The sequence below is a fragment of the Arachis ipaensis genome, chromosome B5 (genome assembly GCF_059453495.1).
Source record: "Arachis ipaensis isolate K30076 ecotype BB chromosome B5, ASM5945349v1, whole genome shotgun sequence".
NCBI lineage: Eukaryota > Viridiplantae > Streptophyta > Magnoliopsida > Fabales > Fabaceae > Arachis > Arachis ipaensis.
The window spans coordinates 146849755-146866658 of record NC_142440.1 but is presented as its reverse complement, the minus strand read 5'-3'; the positions used below and the strand labels follow the sequence as shown (position 1 = coordinate 146866658).

Sequence of the window (16904 nt, the reverse complement as noted above, 5' to 3'; positions counted from 1 at the left end):
ATGTGATTAACTGTAATTTACTTAGATGTGATTAAAAAATAATTGAATACTATGTATAGTAAAAAATTGATATTATTGAAGAATAAAATTAAAATTTATTTCTATGTATCGTTTTTGTCCCCAACGTTTTCGTCCTATTTAAATCTCTAACGTTTCAAAATCATATCAATTTTGTTTTGTCGCCAATTCTGTTAACGGATCCCTAACGGCAGGACAACATTGAGTCAATTTTGAAACGTTAGGGACTTAAATAGGACGATTGAAACGTTAGAGACAACTTTAGGACTTATCCCAAATGTTGAAGACAAAAACGATACTTTACTCTAATATAATACAATATTATGTAATTTTGTTGAGTGAACAGTGTTTGATATTTTGATGTCATCCTAATACACCTAAATCCTTGTTTTGGTTTGGTCAGTTGTTTGGTGGCTCGTCACATGACAATCTCTATGTGTGCATTGTTAATGTTCTTTATTCTCTGTATAACATTTATAAAAAGTATTATATGTACCTACAAAATAAGTTATTAAATTAATTATATATATATATATATTAAATTATTTTTAATATTATACTTTATATTTTAACATATATTTTATACGAGTAATTAATTTAGTGACTAATTTTTTATTTACATGATTGAAAATTTATATATTACTACATGGCTGGAAATTTATATATATTCATTTTGTCTCCTATTACAAGGTAGTAATTGATTTTAGAGATAAGATACAAAGGAATTGTCAAAGGAGGGCTTTTAGGAAGGAAAATAAAAAAGTAGAAAATCGGTTAGTTGATTTAAATTTAAGACAAAAATTTTAAAAAAGATGTGTTGATCATCTAATATTATTTCTTATATATATATATATATATATATATATATATATATATATATATATATATATATGGCATAGATTTTTTCTTATTTCTTGTTTTACTTTCTTTGCTATTACTAAAGAAAAATGGTAACAAAAAATAAGACAAAAATGGCATATATATATATATATATATATATATGTGTGTGTATATTTTTGCCTTATCTGTCTAATTAAATAAGGTCTAACACAATTTGAAATAAAAATGAAAAAAATGTATATATTTTAAAAAATATATCTAATTTATACTCTAAAAACATTTATAATGACTGATATAAAATGTTATAAACAGATAAAAAATAAAAAAAAATGATTAGATATCATATCTTACCAAAACTTAATAATAAAAAAAACTAACTAACATGTGTTCTTCTAAGATATTATCAATTAAAAAGATGTTTGTAAAATATAAATTTTATATTTATTAAAATTAAAGACTTAAATTTTCTATTAATTATAATATTAAAAATTGTATCTATTCTCATTATTCTATAAAAATTAAGGTAGTGTTTGTTTTTAGAAATTGAGAGACTAAAATTTAGTATTGTATTTAATGATTAAAAACTAAAACTAAAATTTCAGTTTTGGAGCAATCTCTTCAGTACTTTTAAAAAATAAGAACAAAGAGAATTAAAATTTTTAAGATTAAATATTAAAATTTTAATAATATTTTTTTAAAAAAATACTCTTATTTAACTTTTTAAATTTTAAATTTACTATTCAATTTTTATATTTATTTTTAAATTAAATATAATACTTAAATACAAATTACTATAAAGATATAATTTAGTCTCAATTTCTCTTTTAAATGCGAGGAAGAGTTCTCATATATCGGGAATGGATCCTCTCAATTGTTAAAAAAAATGGAGAGGATCCATTTCTCATTTTCAATTGTTATTTCTGGATTTGGATTCTCTAAAGTTTGAATTTCACTTTAGAGAATAAAATATAATCTCTCACCAATAATAAATATGAGAGAGAAACCATTCAAAAATAAAAGTTTACCTTTTAAAGTACAAATTTAAAATTTAGAGGATCCAAATCTATTTTTTGCAGTAGAAATTTATTGGGTAGTGTGCTAGCTTTTTATCTATTCCCCCAATAAAAGTTTGACCTTAGAGGTTCCATGTCTTCTCCACTCCCCTCTTGACGTATCTATAAACACACTCTCATCACTACCCTCCTCTGTATGAGAGGCTCTTCTTCTTGCAACTAAATTTGCCTCTCAAATAATAATGGGGAAACTAGGTAAAATGCTAGACACTTTTTGTTTTTCTTCTTCTTCTTCTTCTTCTGCTTCATCAACCACTTCTTGCTTCTGCATAAGCTCCATGGATTATGATGAAGATGATGAGTTTGAGGCAAAGCCATTGATTGCAACTGATGATAGTCATCATAATAAGCTAAGATTGAAGGATGTTGTCGCTGGAAAACAGACATTGGCTTTTCAATTGAAACCAAAGGTGGTAAATTAAATTAAAGTCCCTTCATTTTTATTATGCCCTTATTCTTAATATTATAATTATTAATTAATGTGATATATTTCTGTTTTCTTGACCAAATAATATATATTCAGATAGTGATGTTGAGGGTATCTATGCATTGCTATGGATGCGCTAAAAAAGTTGAGAAACATATCTCAAAGTTGGAAGGTGAGTAATTTTTTATTGGTTTTCATGGTATTTTCAGGCCAGCTGCACAATGACTAATTATTCGTGGCAAATTAAAATATTTTTTAAGAGTTTGTTATTAACTAATAAATGACCACATAAATATAAAAATTTTAAGAGTTTGTCATTATAACTACGTGAACAAGAAAATTTTAAGATTAAACTAAACAACATAGCACATTCAAAAGTTAAAAAAAAAAAATTTAATGAAACTGTTAGGCTTCTTTTTACACTTTTCTTTCTCTGTCTCTCTCTCTGGTGTGTGTTCTTTCAAAGTTTCATATGAAGTTCAACCAACTTGTGTTTCTGTAGGTCAAATGTTAAGCAGAGGAGATAGCTAGGTATAGCTTACTCTGTCTCTATGTTAGCCATTCCTTTTTCTCTAGTTAGACTAAACTACTAAAAGTATCCTTTAATTATTAAATCACCCAATTATTTTTAAAATTTATTAACGATAAAAATATTTTTAAAATTTTTTGAAATGTGAAAAATATTACAAAAAATATCATTTTTTGTAAATGACAATTGACTTTTCATATTTAACAAGCTATCTATGTGCTTGATTTAAAATTCTATAAAAATATTTAGATAATTAGTTACAAATATATATATAAAAAATTGAATTAAAGTTCTATCTTCAGATTCTTTTTTAAAATTATTTTTTACCATCGACGAAAAATTACAAAAAAATTCACTTGGTATAAAATTATTAAATTTTAGAAAAAAAATTTACTTACTTTTCTAATAATTTATTTACAAAAAATAATATCAAAATCTATTTTTTTAAGTGTTTTTGAGAATATATAATTAACAGCTATGTATTTTTATCGCATTTTAAACATTTTTGAGGGTGTTTTTATGGCTAACAAATTTACAAGGTACTTTTAGCAATATTTGATCATTATTTTGGAACATTTTTGTGGTTTATTATTATTATTATTTCGAATGAGAGTCTATGATGATTCAAATCTACACTATTGGATTATCTTATTTTAGGATTCACCAAGTTGAAATTGATTTTGAAACCATTGTCCATGCATATTTGAATGTTAATTTCTTAAAGTTCTCTATTTTGTTTACTTTAATTTGTAACTATTATTGATACAGGAGTGAGCTCATACAAGGTGGATCTAGAAACAAAAATGGTAGTTGTTATGGGAGACATTCTTCCCTTTGAAGTGTTGCAAAGTGTCTCTAAGGTGAAAAATGCTGAGCTTTGGAATGAAATGAATGAATAAGGAAGTGTTTTTTTGGACACTACATCCATCTTCAGCAGATTCAACAAACACAAAAGTAGTTCATGAAGTAATCTAGGAATCTCTTATTTTCTGTAGCTCATGTTCTTGTGACATATAAAGTGTATAATATTAATTAATATAATAATACTAATATTAACCCTTATTAAGTGGAATCTCCAGAAATTCTGCTGATTAATGTCTCTCATCAGTCATCATCTATCAACTGAGACTTAGATATTTAATTAATATTTTAATATATTTTGGTTAATGTTCAGATGTAAGGAATTAGCACTGATTATTATTAATATGTTCACTTCTGTTATGACTTATGACCAAGTTGAAATTTGAATATTCCTTTACATTTTCAGTTTTCTTAAAATGTAGCAGCAAGATCTTTTTTCTTTTGGACCATATTTTTTTCCCCTTTGTATAGGAGCTTCATATAAAGAGTGGCCACAATTATGCAACTGAAAATTAGAACTAGTAATAAGAGTAGCCATAAATTTTAAAGTCATTATGCGAAGTGAAATGTTTTGTATATTTAAACAATTAAACTGATTTACATAAAAATAAGTCTCATATCTCATAAAATAGTAGATAATATATCCAAATATCTTATATAATAACTGGTCCGTCACATCAAAATCAAATTCCTCCTTGCTGGCCCAGACACCCAGTGATCTTCAATTATTCTTTATACTATAAAAGGTAAGATAAGAACCAAGAATTCAATAATGTAGAAAATCAAGGAGTAATGCAGAAAAAAAAAAAATTCAATAAACACAATCCATGATGCATTAAAAAATGTGTCCAAGCTAGCTAACAAAATAATTATTGTATTTTGATAATAATATAACGTATACATAAAAAATCAACTATTAACTTAATAATTTTTTGAATACATATTAAAATATAATTAAATAACACATATTTATATACAAATATATGACGATTAATTTTCTGTTTTTGATATTTTAATCAAGTACATTATAATATTCCATGACAATGTAAGGCCTACATTGGTTGGAGAGGGGAACGAAGCATGCCTTATAAGGGTGTGGGTACCTCTCCCTAACATGACGCGTTTTGACGAGTGAGTGTGGGGGCTTTGGCCATCATCCTATCGTCAAAGACAACCGTGAGGCCTTGTGTGCCAAAACGGACAATATCGTGCTAGCGGGTGGTCTGGTCTGGTCTGTTACAGACAACATTCATATTTAGATTGATAAATTTTTTTGAAAAATTATTTATGTTTTCAAAAGTACAAAAATTTTATTGTGTTTAATAAATTAAAAAGGTAATGTATTTATGTTTGTAGTTTTTAAAAGTTAAAATACTTTTAAAAATATTTAAAATATATATTAAAATTAACTTTTATTTACTAAAATTAAAAATCTAATATAACTCTATATATTAGTAAATATTTAGATTTATCCTTAATTAATTGTTAATGTCAAATTTTATTCATGACAAAACTTTTTTTATTTATATCTATTATGATTATTTTAAATTTTAAAAATTATTTTACTAAATACAGATGTAATGGTTTGTGTTTATTAAATGTCACTTTTAATTTAATTTACTAAATATATATATTATAATTTTTAAAAATGATCTTTTAGAAAAACAACTTTAATAAATTACGTGTAAAAGATAAATATTTTATCAAACCAATTCTACTTATCAGAAATTATTTTTAATATGGAAAGAGAGATGGTGTTTTGGTTGAATATTGATATTTGAAGTGTATTACAGTAGTATGGAAATCATTCAACACGCCCCCCACGTGTTACAACACGCCCCTCACGTGTTGGCTAAGAAGCTGCCACGTGTCCAACACGCCCCCCACGTGTTGGCCAGAATGCTGCCACGTGTCCACCACGCCCCCCACGTGTTGCAACACGCCCCCCACGTGTTGACTTCCCACCCAAAAAATCCACCCATCTGTAATTACACCAAATACTCCCATTTTCAACAAAAACACCAATATTTTTTCCATACCAAAAAAAATTAGCCTCTACTTATTCTATGTTTTTATCTTTAAATGTTACGAAATATGTGAAGACTATTGTACATGTAGATGTTCAAATCATTTGGCTACCAAATATTCTCATATTCTTTTTGGGTAATTGATACTGAGTATAAGAAGCTGAACTGAATCACTAGCAAATCTGGCAAGCATAGATCATAGAGCAGCTTCTGTAATGGCTTTTGCTGACATGCCAATATGGCCTTCACCACTAAAATAAACGTAAATTTGGCACCTCACTTACTCTTCTCTGTTTTTTGCCTTCTACTTTTCTCACGTCATCGGTCATTCAGCTACCACATCTTACCAATAAATAATTATACATCCTATAGATATAAAAAGTATAGCTTTTTCTCAAGGACTAATCTACTTTATTAGATATCTGAGTTTTTTTTGTTGTCTGTTAATGACTAGTAAATTATTATATATAAAAAATAAGATTTAAATTTTTGACATTTACTTAAGCAGATGAACAAATTGACAATTTAATAAGCCTAAGTTAGTTACATAAAAAAAAATATATAGCTAATATATAGCTTTACATCATAATTGTCTAAGACATTAAATATTTAAGAAAAGAAAAAGGGAACAAAGGTATCACAAAGAATGGAGTAAAAAGAGATTTGGCTCCCTCCTCCCCCTGCCCTTAAACTAGGTACTAAGAAATAAGAACTAAACTAATTTATTTGTAGCATAATTGCCAATGTTGTTTCGCATGTCTAACAGTCTAAGTGTAACATACATAATACAGAGTAAATAAGCATTTTAATCTCAAAAAAATTTAATTTGACAAAATAGCTTATGAATAAAAGAAAAAAAATTATGATCTCAAAATATTACAAATTTGTGACAAAATATACCTGTAAGTATCAATTAAGTCAAATACACTAATTGGTATATTTTGTCACAAACTTGATTTGTGATATTTTAAAGACTACAAATTCCTTTCTTTAATTTGTGGAGTTATTTTGTGAAATCCACCTTATTTTGTCTCTCTTTATTTTCACTCAATTAGTTAAACCGTTATGGAGAAGATAAAATAGTATAATAAACTTAAAATTCAGAACAAAAATTTCAATTATTCGTATAACAAAATAAAAATTTATAAACCAAATAACTTTAGTGCCAACATGTCACCTGGATTTATTTGAGTTTAATTTTACATTAAAATGCATTAAAATTAAATTCTATTAAATGAAATAATAGTAGTATCAATTTTGGAATTTTACTCTTCAGACAATTTTATACATAATAATGCAAATTAGGAATGACAAAAAAATCTAAATCCGCGAGAATTTGCAGAAAAAAACTCTCGACGGGAGTAAAATAGAGACCGCAAAACAAATAAATGAGGGAATAGAGATTGAGGTACTTGTCTCATGGGGACCTGCTAAATTTTCGATAATGTAAAATTATTAAAATATTCTTTATATATATTTTTGGGTAATAATTATGATTAAGAAGATGACAAAATTTTAATTGTGTTTTGGTTTCAAAGCACGGTTAGATCGCTTTCTTTAGATAAATATTTGTTCATACACTTAGTTGTTATAAGGTTGATAACAATATTCTCGTAAAATATAATAAACCTTATGAATTTCTTAATTAACAATAATAAAAAATTCTCAACTCTCTTAAATAAGAAAATCTCTCAATAGTTAAAACACGTATTGATTAGTGTACTTTAAATAGTGGACAAAGGTATATTTATATATATTGCACAAAACAATTATAATTTGTCACATGCATAAATTGTTGTGACTCTTCTATTATTGTCAATAGGTACAATGTTTCAAACATACATTATTCTTAACGAAAATATTTGGTAACCAAAGAAAATCAGCCAAAAACAACCATAACTTGCCTTATTTAGCATTCATTAATTGCTACAATAATTAATTAATGTTAAATAAAGCAAGTTCTGACTTTTTTTTTCTATTCTTAAAGAGTTGTATCCTTTTAACCAAATGATACTATGCACCATTATTATAATTAACAATAATAATAATATTAATAATATTAATTAATCAAATTTGTAAATACCTTTCAATCTCCCACAATTTACAAAATTTAAATATCATACAAGTATATGTATAAAGAATATGTCACTAAGATTAAACATTCTTTTAGTGTAAATTTTAAAGTTTTAACGAAATAATAGGTGTCTAATTGATTAAACATATACTCCATATGTTAGTACCGAAAATTAGAGCGGTATCACTCCTATATTAATATAAGTGGAATTCTTTGATAAATAATATTATCATTCTATTAGGAGTTTTAACTCACCTTCTTATTTATTGTACATAGCACTAAATCCTATACCTTATTGCTCCAATTGCTAATAACTTATTATTACCCATTAAACCTTGAAACTAGTGGTCTACTAGAATAATGTTGAGTTTTCATCATTTAACAATAATATATTTTAATCCTATTTTAACAGAAATCTCTTTGATTTTATCTCTTGACAAACTTTTAGTCAAAAGGTCTGTTAAATTTTCTTGAGATCTTACATAAGTGATGGTAATAATTACACCATCATCTATTAATTGCCTCACAAACTCATGTCTCAAACTTATATGTCTAGACTTTCTATTATAAACCTTATTATATACTCGAGACATTGTTGATTCACTATTACAGAAGATTGAAATAGTTATCGTCTGTTGTGACCACAACTTTATATCATATAACAAATCTCTTAACCATTCCGCTTCTTTACATGTGGCTAATAAAGCTACAAACTCAGTCTCCATAGTAGAATATGTAATACATGTTTGTTTCTTTGAGGTCCAACTTATTATTCCACCACCTAGGGTGAAAATTCATCTTAAAGTGGATTTGTTATCACTAAGATTTGTAAATCAACTTACGTCGAAATAACCTTCTAAAACTGCGGGATAATCACTATAATGTAATCCCAAGTTTATGGTTTTTTTAAGATAACCAAGAACTTGTAATAGCTTTCCAACACAACTAGAAAATTGCTTAATACAGACAGATTTGGTCTTTATTACAAACAAATTTTTGGTTACCGATGGATTTCGTCCCTCTATAAAAGCCTCATCGGAAATTATTTACCGACAGATTTTTACCAGTTACCGACAGATTTTCCTTCGAAAAATTCTCCCCTCCATTTCCCTAGAACGTCGAACTTTCCGACGGATTTTCCGTCGGTAATTAGAAACAAATTTTTCGACAGATTTTTCGTCGGTAATTAGAGATAGATTTTTCGACGGATTTTTCGTCAGTAATTAGAGACAGATTTTTCGACGGATTTTCCGTTGGTAATTAGCAACATATTTTTCGACAAATTTTTCGTCGATAATTGGAGCCTTGAAATACCATTCCAAACGCTGTGGACAGAAAATCCGTCTGTAAATCCGTCAGTAAGGTAAAATAGAATTTCTTTTTTAGATTTTTATTGCAAAATAAACCTATTTTCATACAAAATAAATATAAATTTAATAAATACAATTTTTTATCTAATTTGAATTCGAATATTTATAATATTATAAAAAAATAAACAAATTCATCGTATTATCAAACTAAAAGAAAAGTACTATAAACAAGCAAGTCAATATAATTCAAAATATAAACAAAGTGTATTGATACATCAACTATAATATTAAGTAACAACCATACATCAAAGTGCGTTGATACATCAATTATAATTCAAAACATAAACTCAATGTATTGTTCAACTATACTAAGTTATGCAAATAACAAGACCATATAAAAAATTCCTCGTATGTTTGAAATTTCAGGACTAAAATCTACTAAAACATCAAGTCATTATCTTCGTCTCATTACATCTCTGTCTATAGCTTCTATTTTGGTTTTGACACCATGTGCAATCTTTCCAACTTCATCAATATCCTTTTCCATCCTCTTCTTGATAGCTGAGAATGATGTTGCATTTCCGTCAGTGATCATAGAGCATTAAGTTTCAGTCACGCATAATGTCCTAATGGAAAAGGCAATATATTTAAAAATTATTGATTTGATATAATATGAACCATGAATATTTACATAGCCAATATTGATGCCAAAAAAATCTCACACATTATGACCCAATTCGACTCTGATGCAATATACCTTTCATAGCAGATGCTTTTGTAACGGCTTTTGATTCTTCATTAGCTTCCTGCAATTTCCATTTAGTAACAGCTGTAGATGAAACCTAACTAACAACAAAGTGATAACTAATGGCGATAATAGGTACCTTTAGCTTTTGAAGTAGCCCAGAGAGTTTATTGATTTGTTTGTCGACCTCATGGATCTAATAACACAATAAATAATATTAGTACCTTCAAATTATTCAACTGAAATATTGAACAAACAGTTTGAACAAAATGAATATTATATAAATGGAGAAACTAACTAATTTCATTACACTCTTAAACTAACACTAGCTTCATACTATTATAAAAGAGAAGCAAACAAAATATTCATGATGGAAAGAGGGAAAAAAACTACAAGGACAAGTTAAAAACACCATCAAAACACTATCAATATCACCTTGTCTAGAAGGCTGACCATGATTATCTTCACCAGCAAATGAATCCTACAAGACACGAAATCAAAGGGAAAAAATATTTAAACTTTGATCTTAAAAGACCACAACATGATACATAATCTAAGTAAGCTCCAAAGTTACTAAACGATAATAAAACAAAATAGTAAAAAAATATCCCAAGATCACTATCATAATAAATTCAAAAATCCCAAAACATGTACCAATTGCTCTGTCTTCCACTCTTTAAGGTGGGAAACAAATCAAGCAACAATGTAGACTAGGAAGCATCAATAAGCATAGCATAACAGAGAGCACAGCCACTTTAAATCTAAATAGGGATCCAAAACATGATCCAAGTTAAAGCAACACACCACTTTCAAGGAATAAAATTTAAGAAGAAGAAGAAGATTTCACTACCAAACTGAAGTGAAAGAGGTAACATAACTTACCTAGACGATCAAGTGCTGATGGAGGTATTATAACTAAAGCAAAAAAGAAAAGAAAAGAATTTGATTTTTATATTAGAAAGGGAACAAACAACACATAATATTCCAATCAGATCAAGCGTGGACACAGAAACTTACTTTTATCACCACTTTCAATTTGGGGCTGCAAGTTTAACAGGAGAAAAAGAGAAAGAACCAAAAAAAGTAAAATTACGTCAAGAAATATTTGTTTTAAGATACCTACAAACTCTATGCATAAGCTGTTACAAGTTAAGCCAATTTCATTGGTGATCCTTAGAATTGAAATCCCATATTTAATTGCACGCAATCAGAACAGCAAAAAAGGAGCTGAGATAAATCATAAATGAGAACTAAACAATATAGATTATCCTTTGTGGCAATATTACACTAGAAAGCATATCATTTTTCGCTATTGTTGTGATTATTAGACAAGATGATCAACCCTTACTGCACCATGGTGCAGGAGAGTAAACAACGATTAGCTGGAATCAAAATTAGACGAAATGCTAGGAGAAAGGGAAGCGTGGGAAGCATTCCGATTCCCTAGGTGGCAAAAACACTATCATAGTACAGTCCAGTTGCATGGAAGGGGAAGATTAGATTTAGGGAATTGGACCAAACAAATTGGAATTAGCAAGGAAATAGAAAAATGAAAAGGGAAGGGAACATAAGGGAAGGAAATAATAGGTGTCTAATTGATTAAACATATACTCCATATGTTAGTACCGAAAATTAGAGCGGCATCACTCCTATATTAATATAAGTGAAATTCTTTGATAAATAATATTATCATTCTATTAGGAGTTTTAACTCACCTTCCTATTTATTGTACATAGCACTAAATCCTATACCTTATTGCTTCAATTGCTAATAACTTATTATTACCCATTAAACCTTGAAACTAGTGGTCTACTAGAATAAGGTTGAGTTTCCATCATTTAACAATAATATATTTTAATCCCATTTTAACAGAAATCTCTTTGATTTTATCTCTTGACAAACTTTTAGTCAAAAGGTCTGTTAAATTTTCTTGAGATCTTACATAAGTGATGGTAATAATTACACCATCATCTATTAATTGCCTCACAAACTCATGTCTCAAACTTATATGTCTAGACTTTCTATTATAAACCTTATTATATACTCGAGACATTGTTGATTCACTATTACAGAAGATTGAAATAGTTATCGTCTGTTGTGACCACAACTTTATATCATATAACAAATCTCTTAACCATTCCGCTTCTTTACCTGCGGCTGATAAAGCTACAAATTCAGTCTCCATAGTAGAATATGTAATACATGTTTGTTTCTTTGAGGCCCAACTTATTATTCCACCATCTAGGGTGAAAATCCATCTTAAAGTGGATTTGTTATCACTAAGATTTGTAAATCAACTTGTGTCAAAAATAACATTCTAAAACTGCAGGATAATCATTATTATGTAATCCCAACTTTATGGTTTTTTTTAGATAACCAAGAACTTGTAATAGCTTTCCAACACAACTAGAAAATTGCTTAATACAGACAGATTTGGTCTTTATTACAGACAAATTTTTGGTTACTAACAAATTTCGTCCCTCTGTAAAAGCCTCGTCGGAAATTATTTACCGATAGATTTTTTTCTGTCGGTAATTTACCGACAGATTTTCCTTCGGAAAATTCTCCCTTCCATTTTTCTGGAACGTCAAACTTTCTGATGGATTTTTCGTCGGTAATTAGAGACAGATTTTTCGATAGATTTTTTGTCGGTAATTAGGGATAGATTTTCTGACGAATTTTCCGTCAGTAATTAGAGACAGATTTTCCGACGGATTTTCCATCGGTAATTAGCAACAGATTTTTCGACAAATTTTTCGTCGGTAATTGGAGCCTTGAAAAACCATTCCAAACTCTGGACAGAAAATCCGTCTGTAAATCCGTCAGTAAGGTAAAATAGAATTTCTTTTTTAGATTTTTTATTGCAAAATAAACCTGTTTTCATACAAAATAAATATAAATTTAATAAATACAATTTTTTATCTAATTTGAATTCGAATATTTATAATATTATAAAAAATAAACAAATTCATCGTATTATCAAACTAAAAGAAAAGTACTATAAACAAGCAAGTCAATATAATTCAAAACATAAACAAAGTGTATTGATACATTAACTATAATAATAAGTAACAATCATACATCAAAGTGTGTTGATACATCAATTATAATTCAAAACATAAACTCAATGTATTGTTCAACTATACTAAGTTATGCAAATAACAAGACCATATAAAAAATTTCTCGTATGTTTGAAATTTCAGGACTAAAATCTACTAAAACATCAAGTCATTATCTTCGTCTCATTACATCTCTGTTTATAGCTTCTATTTTTGTTTTGACACCATGTGCAATATTTCCAACTTCATCAATATCCTTCTCCATCCTCTTCTTGATAGCTGAAAATGATGTTACATTTCCGTCAGTGATCATAGAGCATTAAGTTTCAGTCACGCATAATGTCCTAATGGAAAAGGCAATATATTTAAAAATTATTGATTTGATATAATATGAACCATGAATATTTACATAGCTAATATTGATGCAAAAAAAATCTCACATATTATGACCCAATTCGACTCTGATGCAATATACCTTTCATAGCAGATGCTTTTGTAACAACTTTTGATTCTTCATTAGCTTCCTGCAGCATTTCCATTTAGTAACGGCTGTAGATGAAACCTAAGTAACAACAAAAAGTGATAACTAATGGCGATAATAGGTACCTTTAGCTTTTGAAGTAGCCCAGAGAGCTTATCGATTTGTTTGTCGACCTCATGGATCTAATAACACAATAAATAATATTAGTACCTTCAAATTATTCAACTGAAATATTGAACAAAACGAATATTATATAAATGGAGAAACTAATTAATTTCATTACACTCTTAAACTAACACTAGCTTCATACTATTACAAAAGAGAATCAAACAAAATATTCATGATGGGAAGAGGGAAAAAAACTACAAGGACAAGTTAAAAACACCATCAAAATACCATCAATATCACCTTGTCTAGAAGGCTGACCATGATTATCTTCACCAGCAAATGAATCCTACAAGACACAAAATCAAAGGGGAAAAAACATTTAAACTTTGATCTTAAAAGACCACAGCATGATACATAATCTAAGTAAGCTCCAAAGTTACCAAACGATAATAAAACAAAATAGTAAAAAAATATCCCAAGATCACTATCAGAATAAATTCAAAAATCCTAAAACATGTACTAATTGCTCTGTCTTCCACTCTTTAAGGTGGGAAACAAATCAAGCAACGATGTAGACTAGGAAGCATCAATAAGCATAGCATAACAGAGAGCACAGCCACTTTAAATCTAAATAGGGATCCAAAACATGATCCAAGTTAAAGCAACACACCACTTTCAAGGAATAAAATTTAAGAAGAAGAAGAAAATTCCACTACCAAATTGAAGTGAAAAAGGTAACATAACTTACCTAGACGATCAAGTGCTGATGGAGGTATTATAACTGAAGCAAAAAAGAAAAGAAAAGAATTTGATTTTTATATTAGAAAGGGAACAAACAACACATAATATTCCAATCAGATCAAGCATGGACACAGAAACTTACTTTTATCACCACTTTTGATTTGGGGCTGCAAGTTTAACAGGAGAAAAAGAGAAAGAACAAAAAAAAGTAAGATTATGTTAAGAAATATTTGTTTTAAGATACCTACAAACTCTATGCATTAGTTGTTACAAGTTAAGCCAATTTGATTGGTGATCCTTAGAATTGAAATCCCATATTTAATTGCATGCAATCAGAACAACAAAAAAGGAGCTGAGATAAATCATAAATGAGAACTAAACAATATAGATTATCCTTTGTGGCAATATTACACTAGAAAGCATATCATTTTTCGCTATTGTTGTGATTATTAGACAAGATGATCAACCCTTACTGCACCATGTAAGAAGAGTAAACAACGATTAGCTAGAATCGAAATTAGACGAAACGCTAGGAGAAAGGGAAGCGTGGGAAGCATTCCAATTCCCTAGGTTGCAAAAACACTATCATAATACAGTCCAGTTGCATGGAAGGGGAAGATTAGATTTAGGGAATTGGACCAAACAAATTGGAATTAGCAAGGAAATAGAGAAATGAAAAGGGAAGGGAACATAAGGGAAGGAATGAATCACCTGAAGTTAGCTTGATCTGAAAACAGAAGAAGAAGTGAGAAAGAAGCAAAGAAGAAAGGGGATTTCAAGGTGCAATTTGTTCTAGCGTCGTCCCTAGCAATTTGTTCTTTACAGCTATTTGTCAATGTCATCCTTCCTACTAAAGAGGCCATCTCTATCTTAACGCCATCAGAACCTGCTCTAAAATTCATCCATATTCCAATTTGACATATTTAACTTTAAGCATCTACCAGTTAGTAAAAAAAGATAAATATCTAGGCACTTAAAAGACCAAGTTGTCGCTACAGTGATCATTTAGATACTGCATGAGAAATATAATATAAATTGTTAGTAGTTTAATCTTGTGAGGATCAAATTATTAGTTTATGTTGATTTATAACCAATCCATACACTTCAGTTCTTTAAGAATGAGATAAATAAACCTGACCCTGCTTTCTTTGTCCTTGGCTATGCTAAGTAAAGTCATTAGAACTTTGCTTCTCAAACGCGATCCAATAGTTTTAGAGTTCTTGCTAAGAATAGTCACTATCAATACCACAATGTCAGCATTCCTGATAACATATCTACTAGTGGGGTGTTCTTCAGAAACCTTATAAATATTATCCAGCGCTCGCTCGACATGATCAATAGACAACGGTTCCTCAAACAGATGCTGTGCTACAGATTTGACTTGATATTTAACAACCCTACCAATCAACAATTATATCATAAAGTTACACACCAGTATCACATGAATCACACAAAACGGCCTACTACCTAGATCCATTACCCTAATGCAAAATGCCAATAAAATTTCAATGATTTGCAGCTCGTTAGGCATGTGAGACCTAGAACCACTTCTATTAACTTTGGAGGATAAGATTACAATTGCAAGAGAATCAATATAATCAAGTTTCTGTAAGTTGCATAGCATTCGTGTTTCATGTAACACCTAAAACATCATACATCTCAATTGTTAGAAATCTCTTTTGAAGCTCAACGTGTTAAGCAACATATGAAGCTCCAAAAAAAGTAAGTACACCTCCACTGATAACAAGGCCATCAAGCTTCAAACTGTTACATGCAACAAGTGCAGCATTAACTTGTTCTGTTGTCCTAATCTGATCTTTTGTTCGTCCAAGCAAATCATAACCACTTAGAAAATTAACAAGTCATAGAATGATAATAAGTGAAAGAGCCTTTAGTCGAAAGCAATGGCCTACCACTAAGTGTTATACCTAAAAACCATGAATTTTAGGTCAAAAAAGCTTCCGATTGCAGAAAAAAATTCATCAAAATCAGAGTAAACCTACAGATTCACGAAGCACAAAAGCAGAGTATGATAAACCCAGCTAAAACTGGCGCAGAAAAATTGAACCCTAAGGTTTATCACGAAGAACAGAATCACAAAATCAGGATATATATACCTGAAATTCGAGATGGGTACGAGAAGAACTGAGAGAGCGAGTTGAGATTAGATGGAAGAGGCGCCAGAAGGAGCAGATGCGATGAGAGCAACGGCGGAGAGAGCTCTGTGATGATGGGAGTAGATGCGACAAGAGCAGCGACGGAGGAAGCTCGTGCGACGCAAGGGATGACAGAGAGAGATCGTGTGATGCAAGCGGCGGCGGCAACGGTAGCGGCGGAAGCAGCTCGTGCAACGGAGAGAAGAAGCAGCTGTGCAATGGAGAGAGGAAGAAGCACATAAAGGTAGGAGTTGGCAGCTATATTTATTTGTGAATGGAGCTCGAGAGAGAGGGGGTAGATTAGGTTTAAGTTAATATTTTCCGACAGAATATTTTAAATTACAGACAAATTTTCTGTCTATAATATTTTAATAAAACACAGTATTTTGTTTATTTAAATATAGACGGATTTTCCGTCGGTAATTATTTCCCACGAAAAAAATTTAATTTTTTTG

General features: G+C 29.2%; 1 protein-coding gene and 1 long non-coding RNA gene across 2 annotated transcripts; one reads left to right on the top strand and one right to left on the bottom strand.

Moving 5' to 3' along the window:
- The first annotated feature begins 1973 nt into the window (after positions 1-1973).
- Positions 1974-3953, top strand: LOC148566142 (protein SODIUM POTASSIUM ROOT DEFECTIVE 2-like). Its single transcript, XM_088488486.1, has 3 exons — positions 1974-2341; positions 2455-2530; positions 3656-3953. The coding sequence occupies exons 1-3, from the start codon at positions 2114-2116 to the stop codon at positions 3784-3786; spliced, it is 435 nt and encodes a 144-aa protein (XP_088344612.1). The 5' UTR covers positions 1974-2113; the 3' UTR covers positions 3787-3953.
- A 5650-nt stretch (positions 3954-9603) lies between these two features.
- Positions 9604-13499, bottom strand: LOC110262591 (uncharacterized). The gene is made up of 3 exons (XR_015883330.1): positions 13439-13499; positions 9917-9965; positions 9604-9720 (listed from the first exon to the last, which is right to left on the bottom strand). It is a non-coding gene; the product is annotated as an uncharacterized LOC110262591 (long non-coding RNA).
- Positions 13500-16904: the final 3405 nt, after the last annotated feature.